At 33.9% G+C, this 12,518-nt stretch overlaps 2 protein-coding genes across 2 annotated transcripts in view; one reads left to right on the top strand and one right to left on the bottom strand.

Annotated features, from left to right (window-relative positions):
* The window catches only part of LOC115443911 (phospholipase A1), a 42,535-nt gene that overhangs the window by 8,307 nt on the left and 21,710 nt on the right, over positions 1-12,518 (top strand). The gene's annotated exons all lie outside the window — the stretch shown is intronic.
* On the bottom strand, positions 680-8,782 carry LOC115443907 (aldehyde dehydrogenase X, mitochondrial). The gene is made up of 11 exons (XM_030169512.2): positions 8,665-8,782; positions 7,205-7,309; positions 6,182-6,449; positions 4,762-4,878; positions 3,928-4,115; positions 3,539-3,641; positions 2,844-3,025; positions 2,314-2,478; positions 1,806-1,963; positions 1,502-1,576; positions 680-854 (listed from the first exon to the last, which is right to left on the bottom strand). Exons 1-11 carry the CDS (start codon positions 8,692-8,694, stop codon positions 779-781), a joined length of 1,467 nt encoding a protein of 488 aa, XP_030025372.2. The 5' UTR covers positions 8,695-8,782; the 3' UTR covers positions 680-778.

Consider the following 12,518-nt stretch of genomic DNA (forward strand, 5'->3'; position numbering starts at 1 on the left):
CCCGGAGTTCAAACCCAGGACCACAGCGCAGTAGTCGTACTCGTACCTTGTATAATTACAACTACGGCACCGAGGCAGTCAACGTATGTTACTCCTAACATTAGACAATGATTATGTTACTATTTTCGTTTAACCGCCGATCTATTCGAAGCCATAAAACGGTCTGTTTTCACTTATCTGTGATTTTATTATTCAAATTATGTTCAACAGTTAAGATATTAGAATATCTTATACCGCGCCTTTTGGTTGAAAAAATTGTAATTTAAATTATGCTTTAACTGCCGGTGAAACGGATTTTTGCGTTTAGAAATTCGTTAGCCGGTTTGCTATTTCTATCATTAAGCTACAGTAAGCCTATATATGTTTTCTGGTTTAAAACACATTATAGAATACTTGATATATTTATCACAATGAGTATTTAAAAAAATAAATCATTGATTTTGTGTATCAACTATATTAAAAGAGACGAAGTTGACACCAGGAATGTGGCTCCTAAATATATTTGGGCATATATGCTTACAAAAATGTTATTAAAGCGTGATTGCTTTATAAATAAGGACAGGTAACAAATAAACTGGACAAATGCGGGTTGGATTCGCGCGTTGATGCTTCCATACAAACTTGTACGTAAGGTATTTGGGTTTATATGAAAGTGCAAATTTAAGCAACAAAAAGAAAATACAGACAATATAAACTGTTTATTTTGGTATAAACACCCTTGGTACAAAATTACTAAATGGAATATACAACATTTTTGACAATACATATAAAAATAGATTTAAATTTGAGGTTTTTTCGGCAAAGCCAGAGTTACTGTTTTTGTTTCTAAGTACTGGTTGATTCCGTCTTCACCCCTGTAAAAGAAAATATATTTAAAAAAATATACTATGCACAGTAATTGTTAGATTTTTATTGCACCAAAAATCTTAAAGGAACTATGATGCATACAATTTTCTAAAATGTGATTTTGAAGGCAAACTGTTTATTTTTCCGGGTGATACAAATGAAATAAGTGTTTTTAAAACAATTTCTACGTATCATGTACCTTATGCTTCAACATAATTCATTTCAACTAAGACTAGCCTCATTGTCGGTCTATAATATACCTAATATTTCAGTCACACTTGCTAAACAATGTCGCGCGCTAGACAAAGTAATACAGAATTTATTTAGAATTTTAGTACATTAAGAGATATGCTCCCTTATTAATAAATGTGGCTTACTTAACTGCATTGGTAATAGATTAATAATAAAGTATATCAACGGTAATTTAAGTTACAAAAATGACCACATGAACCATATAGACAACAGAATTGTTTACTATGGCACATAGTTCAAATGGATCACAAATTTTCATCGGCGCGTATTGACTCATTATTTACTTAAAACATTTTCCATATGAACGTACCTATATACGTATGTTTATATAAATATTTGCACTTGATACACAAACTCAATTTACTTAAGATACAGTATATTTGAGGATGTTGTTTGCACTCACAATTCCCTGCCAAGGCCGGAGTCTTTGAATCCACCGAACGGTGTTTGGCTGGTCACGTGATCGTATGTGTTGATCCTGTGAGAAAGTAATGGTTATATTTGAATTCAGTACCAAATATAATTTAATATGGCTTTTTCAGAAGACATATTTCTTTCTGCAGAGGAAATTATTATGCTCTCAAAATGAAGTGGCATTTATCAGATCACTATTTTAAATATGGTTATCGAACGAATTATACCTTCCCATAAATTGTGATAGCCTTAAATGCCAGCCTGATATAATCAGTTACAGTAATATCACTTACCAGATAGATCCAGCCCGTACTTGTTTTGCGAAGCTGAGGGCTGTGACGACATCATTGGTTATCACTCCAGCTGCTAGCCCGTAATTGGTGTCATTCGCACGATCCACCACTTCATCAAACGTCTCAAATTTGAGAATACTCTGCACCGGCCCGAAGATCTGGAATTATTAAATATTCTAATTAAAAACTATAGTACTATAAAGAAAAATAAGATTTGGGAAATTATAAAGCAGAATACCACTGATTCGTTATCGAAAAGATAGCTACAGATATATCGCGCTAACATTAGCTCGATATTTTTCATATTCAGGTTTCTAGTCTGAATAATCAGTTTCTGTTAAACTGTCAGTAACCATTGTATCCTCTGTTGACTATTTAGTTAAGAAACTTTTCATACCGGGGAAATATTTTTCCAATAACCTTAATTCATGGTAGCTAGAAGAGTCACGTTGTCACGTTTTCCAGGATTCAGAGTAATGATAGAAATATTATTGGTGTTTTAAGCTACCTCTTCTCTAGCTATCTTCATGTTGTCCTGGACATCCGCGAAGACAGTAGGCTTGATGAAGTAACCCTTGTCTCCGAGCTTGTCGCCCCCAGCGATGCATTTCGCACCACCTTCTTTACCGGCAGTAATGTAATTCAAGACTTTGGTGTACATGTCCTTGTCGATCTGTAAAAAAATTGTCAAGATGTATCTAGAAAGTTCTTTTGTTACGCGTTATTGACTTCACGATGGCAATAAACGCTAGTGTTATTTTGTAAACTATAATTTTCTATAAATTTTATACGGTGCACGATATATATATATATATAAGGTATATATATAAGGTATTACCCATGTCCTATACGACTGGCTTCCTGTCGAATGAACTGCTTTATATATTGACAAACTACAATGGTAGACCACTGATTTCAATTAATATAGGATTCCTATAAAACAAATATAAGGATCAGATCGAACAGGAACTTCGAATATCTAGTCTGTCACAAGACAATTTATTGATAGTTAACATAACTCTCTCATGAAAGACTAACCTGAGGTCCCTGCTGGACATCATCAAAGGGGTTTCCGACGGATCTTTTTTGCGCGATCTCGGCAGCTTTCTTCACGAACTGGTCGTATATACCGGACTGTACGTAAGTCCTGGTGCCGGCACAGCAGCACTGACCAGCATTAGCGAAAGCGGCCGCGTGAGCAATTTGCGCTGCTTTTTCAACTTGAAAAAAAATCATAAATTTCATGAACATTGGAAAAGAAAAGTTGGTTAATATAGATTATCGTTATGTTGAAGTTATTTCTGTTTGAACGGCCGGCAAACGGCGTTAATGGTGCCATCACATTTAGTAATTGTTGTCGTGTCAGTAGTTCCGTAAGTTACATCTTGTAGGCTGAAGTTAAATGTTAACTTTTAACAAATAAGGCAAGATTGTAATTTTACAAATAGTGGATTGGTAGTTATTGCTGAACACACGACTTCAGGCGCTTGAACATAATGTTTTGTATTGATTGGGTGATATACTTACATCATAGTATTTTTCGGATATTTTTTGGCACATATTGGCCTATATTCATTTTAAAGAATTTAAAAATATTTATATTCAATTTAAATCTTATATTGTGCAAAAATATCATTATTATCTTGAGCCTTTTAGAGTCCACGGCTGAACATACGTATTCAAAATATATCTACAGAATACTTTTCTAAAATAAAATTGCTTAATATTCTCACCATCAGCATCGTTGAAGACTACCAATGGGCTCTTTCCACCAAGTTCCAAAGTGACTCTCTTCAAGTTCACAGCTGATGCAGCACCCAAGATTATTCTGCCCACCTGAATAATTAGAAAATATGTTGTAAAGTTTTCTGGTAGTAGCAGTTTATTAACATATAGAAATAAAAATCGTTTTTTAGTAAATTTACAAGCTGCTTGTTTCCAAAATAGCGTGACTTATAATTTCATATAAGTTCATAAGAGCTCGAAATCTGGTGGCATTCTGAAGAATAATTCCCTTCAATTTATAAATTTTTAACCAAGCAACGCTGAAGGACGGAGTGGAACAAATAGGGTTGAATTTACCTTGGCTCGAATTAACATTTTACGTATAAACATCAAGTACCTCAGTAGAACCAGTAAACGCGACTTTATCAACATCTGGGTGGTGTGTGAGTGCAGCTCCCGCTGTGGGCCCGTACCCTGGTACGACGTTCACTACCCCTGGAGGGAATCCTGCCTCCTTGATCAGGGCAGCCACAGCAAGCGCGGTTAGAGGAGTTTGCTCGGCCGGCTTTAGGACTATCGTACAACCTGGAATTTGGATGCGGTTATAGATTTCAGTTGCGGCAGTACTAACTATGTGTATAAATAAACATGCGTTTAGTAAGCTTAAAATTGATCTAAGACGGGCCTTCATAATATTAACATCGGGCAGGCGGCAAGGCTTAAAAAGGAAGCTCAATCAGTTCTCCTGCACGCTTGAAAAAAAATGTATTATGGTGACCACACATTTCAGTGCTATTACGTGACATGGGGCGCCCGAGGAGTGATATTTATAATGCTATGCAATGAATATACAAAATACGTATCACTACATAGTATAAAACAAAGTGGCTTTCTCTGTCCCTATGTATGCTTAAATCTTTAAAACTACGCAACGGATTTTGTTGCGGTTTTTTTAATAGATAGAGTGATTCAAAAGGAAGGTTTATATGTATAATAATAACATCCATTAAATAGTGGAGAAATACTGTTATTTTGTTATGTTATACCCGTGCGGAGCCAGAACGGGCCGCTATGTTTTTATATACAACGTTCACAGTTTTTCTGTAGTGTATTTATTATCAGCATTGCACCCGTGCGAAGCCGGGGCAGGTCGCTAGTACAATAATATAATGACGAATGAACAAAACAACAATTAACATAAATTAAGTAAAAATAATAAGTCGCATAATACCTGCAGCTAAAGCTGGTGCAATCTTCCAAACCATCATGGGAATGGGATAGTTCCATGGTATGATTTGTCCACACACACCCACCGGGTCTTTTAGGGTGAACGATAAGACTTCTCCATCTGAAAACATCGATAAAAATGTGGTTATCAACATTGTTTGGCGGTTACAAAAAATATTTAAGATCGGAATTTGTTGCTAAATTCGCTGCTATGAGACAGCTATAAGCTCGGCCAATTATTCGTATGATCTTCTTTCTTATTTAGTGTCTGTGTATACGACTGCTTGGATATTACTAATCAATATGTAATTAGATCGTCCCTAACTTTACTAATGATGCTCCACACTCGCATATACCCTAATGAGCGAATATGGTGGATAAATATGCTATCGCAAAGTGGATTTTTATAATTGTTTCATAATTATAAAATTATATTATAACACTGAATAGAAGATGTTCCTTTATAATAAGATTGACTTATATCTCCGACACTTCGATCACGCCAAATTGTCTCGGAAATAGCATGACAATGAACGTCAATGCATGTTTATTAGATAACGAATTAACCGCATTTAATTACAACGCTAATGAGATATCAAGAGAAAATGTATTATCAAGGACTATGAATTTCCTCATGGGTCTAATTACATAAATAATTGTTTATTTATTTAATTAAGGTTATGTTATCGTATTACTAGATATCGTTGGATTTGTGCGCTCTAAAATTGATTTGTCCAATGTTAATGGTGGTAGGTCTCTCATATGTGAGAGTCCGCCTAGTAAGGAACCACCGCAATGTCTATTTCGGTCGCCAAGCAGCAGTGTGTGGTCACTGTTTTGTTCCAGTTTGAAGGATATTGTAGCCGGTGTAACTACTGGACATAATGAAACTTAACATCTCATGTCTCAGGATGGCCAGCGTATTGGAATGCGTGTTTCTATTGTTTTTGGGTGGCCATATCGCTTACCATCAGGCGAACGGAGAGCCCGTCTTGTCAATCAAAGCAATAAAAAAAAATGGCATGAAAGGTAAACTACATATCAATTATCAATCCAGAATTTTGTCAATTTATGTGCCAAAAGTCATTATAATCTATTTAACTATTTCTGTGTTTATTTTAAACAAACATCTTTATCTTTAGATACTGTTGAGCATAAAACGAATGTTAAGTGTTATATTAATTGAAATGCAAAAATTAAATTCTCATTCTACATTCTCAGATCACTTTTCCTCCATTTTGGTTAAGAACATGGCTGAAGCATCTTATACCTAGTAACAATTAGTTTGCAACATTTAGATTACTTACTTATAATAATTTCCGTAAAGTTGCTACTTTCAATCTCTCTCATACACTTATACCTGAGATTGTCGATTCTGGTCGACACTCCTAAATAAAGTAATATCTAATTAGTACATTAATTACCTGCAGGTATGGTATTCCCAAGTATTTTATCAGCCTTCCCAGCGTAATATCTTAGTACACTAGCTGAGAAATATACCTCTTCCTCGGACTGTTTGACTGGCTTCCCGCAGTCCAGAGTTTCTAGTTCAGCTAAATATCTGGACTGGGCTTCAAGAAGTTCAGCCAGTTTTAGCATGAGAAGACCACGTTGGGAGGCGTCCATAGTGCGCCATGAGGAATAGCGGTAGAACGCCTTCTTAGCTGCAGCGACTGCCAAGTCTATATCAGCCTATAAATACAACAGTTATAAAATATCATATAAATATATACTTCAACACTATGTAATTACCAAACAAGGGGTATGTAGAAGGGACAAGACATTATAACCGTGCAGTCAGAATTTTTGTTTACATTATATAAATGACAAAGCTTTAACGAGTTAATATTCTCATAAATCTTGCATAAAATTATGGATATAACACGTAGTAAGTAATATTTATGCTATGTGGATCGAACATCGGATTGACGTTCATTAATGAATAGTAAATGTGCGTAAAGACGAATATTGAATGTAGTTGTATAAATCGCTTAATGGACGTTAGAAAACCTGAATTATGAATCCATGAACTTATGACCAAAAATTACCTTTTTTTATGGATAATTCTATGGCATAGTATTTTTGTTTGTCAAATACGTGTTCCGTAACAGTACGATATAACGCTATTTTATTTTCTTAGTAATATAGAACTAGCGGTATATACTTTGTGCTAGCCTTAATTATAATCAGATATAACATCTGTTTATGACCTAAACTATCTTCGTTTTTAAGCGGGTGACGGAAGCTTCAGAAGGCGGGAGATGTCATATTTTTTTTCCAATCGACTCGAATGAATTTGTCAAAATAAGAGGCTGTTAAATTAGAAATAATTTAGTATCACTTTGGATGCTACACAGCTCATAATGTGGCAGGACATTCTCGATGTTTAGACAATCTAGCACTAACGTATTGACATGAGTTAAGAAATCTAAAATGGTTTTAATTACCTTGTCTCCTTCGGCGACTTGCGCAATAACGCTTTCATCCTGAGGATTTATCGTCGGGAAGGTCTTCTTGCTGACCGCGTCCACCCAGTCATTGTTTATAAACAACTGTATAACAAATAAAATGTTATTAAAAGGGGTTGTTTACTAAATGGCATTCTAGATAAAAGACGTGGTATGCTGGTCAGTTTAGGACTTCTTAATGAAGTTCTCATAGTGTACTACTGCAAGCATTTAGGTTTGATGACTATGTTGTGAGGATTCGTGACGTTAAGCATGGGGCGACCAACTTGCTTGATATAGTGGTTTACGTAATCCCATTGCGATGAACGAAAATTTATGACGGTCTTTCAGTTATATGAAGCCGATGCACATAAACAGGTGCAAAAACACAATAGGTGCATGGATTCGACCCCGGCTTCTCCTTTCACAACCAGTTTATCTCCAGTTACTCAGCACTTACATTTCTCTTATTTGACATAGGTGTATTAGTTTATCATTTATATTTAACTGCCCATTCTTGTAACGTCTGAATACAATATTTTGTTAGATTTTATGCAGCTACGTTCTTTTCTATAAATTAATAATTGCAAAAAGAGAAAAATATATTACTAGCAATTGTTTCATGATATTGTTTTGGACAATTATAATAGGTAGATGATTATAATTCCAAGTTTAAACTTTACATGGCGTCGTTACTTAATTATAACAGCTACGCTATTGGTTATGTCATAAAAATATTGCAACTATTTGTTACAATTGTCTCCCTAAAATATGTAGGGATTTTATATTCTCCGACGTTTTGAAAAGACTGCAGCTTTCTTGGTTGCGAAGGTACTGAGGTGTTGGTCGTCCGAAAAGCCAAAGTAGTATAATTGTAAAATGTAGGTAGATATTGTAATCTAGTCAAAGTTGACGTCGGTAGAAAATAATAATATAAAATACCGCGATAACAACCGTAAAATAGTTTTCTTTCACTGTTATTAATATACTTACATTATTATTTTAAAAATATGTTTTAAATAATAGTTATTTAAAGGTGTTTAGAGCTACACTTAGTAGGTAGTTTAAAATCTTCACTTCATATCGTGTTATTATGTTTATTGTGATATAATTTCATATCTACAGATACTGCAAGTGTATTATCGCAAACATTTTTAATTATGTTTTTTATACGCCATTATAGATTACAGCTTACAAGATATCAGATGTTATGGCAACTACCCACGCAGCAGGACATCATAATTTTAACGCGAACCAACTGTTTGCTTTATATTATCAAAGACATATTTACTCAGCCGTATTTTGACATAAATATATTGTAACTTTACGTTTGTCTGCACTAAAATATGTTAACCGGCATATTTTGAAATATTCGACGTTTATTTTATTCCTTATTGTTTTTAATCAAAATTTATATTATAATTCAAGAACTGTATTATTACTACTATTATTATTATTACCTTTGTGTATTTTACGTCCACTTTCACCATATTGTTCTCTTTATTTTGATTGTCTTGTAACGGTACTGCGGTGTGCACGATCCGCCGGTCTCCAGCAAACTGAAATTATTGAACTTGAACTTGAAATTCCAATAGGACCGGCAAGTTTATTACAAAATAGTACTTTATATCATAGTAGTTTACGGTTCAAATTTATGTAGTACACTAATGAGTTGTGCTCTTTCGGTATGCACACATTGAAAACAGACACGAGTGTCTCTGCTATGAAGTGTTACGTTTTGATTCTTATGTCTCAGCAATACGCTCTAGCACAACTTGATCATAGAAAGCTATTTTTGTCGTTGAACAAAGTGAAGTTGCTGATGTCGGCTCTAAATGACGAATGAGTGTCCACTACACAACTACAGTGCGCATGCAGACAAGAGTAAATCCCTTATCGATTGGTAATGTAATATTATATCGCTAATCCATACAAATGACGGATAGACACGTATCATGCACCTCGGCGTTGTCACGTCGCACAGTGGTAAAGTTTGTATGGGACCGCGGAAAAAACTATTTTTGAGGATGATATGAATTGAAATCGGTATTTTATGGTTAGATTTACTTATTATATTTATTATTATATAACATACATTAAGAAATATAAGTGTATAATTTATAAAAGTGTTAAAAATGATTAAAAATTATAAAAATTTAATGCTGGAACTATGCATATGCAACGGGCATTTATAATAAATATAGATACATAATAATTTGCCACTTTTTACAAACAAATTTTGTTATTAACTTTATATAGAAAGCATAAAAATAATGAAATAAAAAAGGAAACAAATATTACTTGGCTTATTACTAACTCTGTATGATAGAAATTAGACAATTTTTATAATTATTAATTATAAATTACTATTATTGACAACTACTTTTTATTATTTATTTTCAGTAACTAACGCTTTAACTTCATCATGTAAGGACATTTTTTATGTGGTCACAATTTTGAAGCTATAAATGGGTCTGATGCAAGTCAAGAGCATATGCATAATGTCTTCATTGGTTGACTCACGTGGACATTCCCTCGAAAGATATAACCTATAACGTCGATAATCCTTGTTGCATGCTCTTTGAGCTTCTTCTATTAAAATAACTATAGATAGAGCAGCCGCGGAAGTTATTTTACTACCATGAACAAGAACTTTGTGACCGTATTGGGCATATAATACCGAATGTACAAACTCACGTATAGTTTAGCAAGTTGGGTTTTTCTACATGATCACCTCCATATCGTTTTGAAGGTCCTGGGCCACTTTCTATAGCATTGGATTCTGGAGGGATCACATTAATTGGAAATGTATTATTTGGCCACTCTTTGTTTTTGCCAAACAAAAATATTGCTTTGTTCTTGATGCGGCATGCCACCTTTTCGTGAAATTAGGCAAAAATATTTTACTTGATTTGTTATGTATTTGCTACAGTATATTTTCTGAAAGATTTGGATAGTTACTTTTTAAACTTTTAATACACTTATGCACTTCCCGGTTACTAGACAATACAATGTTAAAGTAACTCAACTTAAACATTTGCTAAAACTTGCCATAACTATCGAATACTGTATTACTTTGTCAAATCGGTATAAGTAAATAAAGAGGAAAATTATAATTTATGAATTTTATAGTCAAAATCTGTTATTTTCGTGTTAATTACCGTAATTAAAGTGTTTGTCCTTGTTTCTTGTTTTTCCGACAACAAAGAAACTCCCAAGTCAAATGGTCATTTTTCAAAAGTTTGCAAATTATTGCAGCTGAATCCTATCTGATAGTTATCCTACATCATTAGGGTATTATTTATGATATGTTTTATTTTAACGCTCGTTGACGCAAAAAAGTTACAGCCAATGAAACAACAAAAATTGGCGAAATAAAGGTTATGTTGTTTGAATACATAAATTAATGTACAAATAATAATTATTTTATCGTTTTTAAATACCTTAATATATGCTTCCTTAAATAAAATAAAAAATAAAACTAAAGTATAACTTGTATAAGCAGTGTGACACTTCAAACAAACGTCTTTTTTAACTCAATATTACGTCGCATCCAGTCTTACAAGTTTGGGGCCTTAATTTTCCTATAAAGAATACACTAAATTAAGTATCCTTCTAGGCTTAAGTTATCCAACTTGTCTACTTTAGGTTTACGACATAAACTATGGCAATATCTGATCTGAAAAAAATTGTATTTTTTCCGCGTTTTTACCACTGTGCGTCGCGTCGTGCCGTCTCGATGAGAACGAAGAGAGGAGTATACTACCTCAGTCGACCTAGCTCATATTTCTCGTAGACCATCTACAGCGTGACGTTACCACGACTAAATAAACGGTCTCTTTTCCATATTAGGCGTATATAAATGCAGATAATTTAGGATGAAGATCAAAGGCTGAAAAACTTTTTTTTTCTAATAGACATCTTTTAAAATTTTGCTGATTCCGATGGACCTTCTTTTTTGGTTTCGCGGAGAAAGCGCGTTACAACTACCGCCCAGGTAGCGCAGGGGGGGCGTCTAAACGGTTATGTTGGGGTCACTGTATCTCTTACGACCCCTATCAATATTATCCACTTACAGTAATAGATGAAGTCAAGCTAAAATTTTAGTACTTTAATATAAAACCAGATACATTTTCGTGGATCCCTTTTACGAATTGTGGATCCCAATTTTTTGGTCGCGCCAACATAGACCCCCGTCAAGTCTGCCTTGGACCCCTGGGGGAATCCACCTGGATCAGTTTGGGAACCAATGGAGACTTGGAGAATGAGCATTCGGACGTAATTCGATGTGACATGTGTTAATAAAATTTTCATAAACACAAGAGCGTTATTATGATCACAGTGTCGGTTTACACATGAATGGAAATATAATGAATTATTCATAATAACGTGGTATCTTTTATAAACAATATTTAAATTAAGAATGGTTTGTAATTTAGAGTAACATTTTTGCTCCCATGCCAGATGCCGAGTTTTGGAAATTACTATGGATGCTCATGTCATTCATTTTTGTAGTTTATTGCTTTACTCTTGATAAGATCTCTGTGCTTTTCTATTATTTAAACTTTAAGAGTGCTCGAGCGCCCTAGCCATGTAGTTACTCCAAGTCCGTGTCCCATGTCTAATATTTGAAGTTAAGAGAATTAATTTTAAGTTAAGTTGAAGTTAATTTTGAATTACGCTGAAGTGCACATTAATTATCTTATTCTAAAACCCAATACAAAATAAAATTTACACAGATTTATAAATATAAAAAATATGTTTACCTACATCAGACTAAATCTTAGAATTTTACTTTAATTTTCTCTGTTTACATTAACATTCCGTACCAGGACCATCTAGATTCTAAATATAGTTTAATAGTTAAAATCTTTAGCCGAGATTTTTATTTCGTGTTTGTCACAGTATGAATAGAGAAGTTTAGGAATGTCAAAATAGTGAATAATGGTATGTTGTAATCTAAATACAATATACAAATCAAAGACTATGGCTACGGACCTGAATGAGTAAGCCAGCTGGCCGAATATTTTGCCAGAATGGCATCATGTGTTTTTTTTCATGTGTAGGTCGAAATCCTCTCATAGAGATCCGTGCTAATAATACATATTGTACAAAATAAATAAAATAAAATGCTTTATTCATCACGTAGGCGAACATAGTTGCACTTATGATAAGTCAAGGTACATGTAATAATTACTTAATTAAATTAGCTTATATAAAGAAAGACAATTTGTATTGAAAATAAAATAAATGAAAAATATAGGAAACAAAGAAGGATATGATACAGGCCTCGACTTATTGAAAATCAGCGCTG

This window comes from Manduca sexta, chromosome 24 (assembly GCF_014839805.1).
Source record: "Manduca sexta isolate Smith_Timp_Sample1 chromosome 24, JHU_Msex_v1.0, whole genome shotgun sequence".
NCBI lineage: Eukaryota > Metazoa > Arthropoda > Insecta > Lepidoptera > Sphingidae > Manduca > Manduca sexta.

What these genes read in the sequence shown, in the direction of transcription:
- LOC115443907 (XM_030169512.2), bottom strand. Translation starts at nt 8,694, where the DNA reads ATGGTGAAAGTGGACGTAAAATACACAAAG. An exon ending in AGTCTTCAACGATGCTGATG is followed by an intron (nt 3,026 to 3,538) that starts GTGAGAATATTA and finishes TTTTTTTTCAAG; the next exon opens with TTGAAAAAGCAGCGCAAATT. An exon ending in GTACGGGCTGGATCTATCTG is followed by an intron (nt 1,577 to 1,805) that starts GTAAGTGATATT and finishes ACTTTCTCACAG; the next exon opens with GATCAACACATACGATCACG.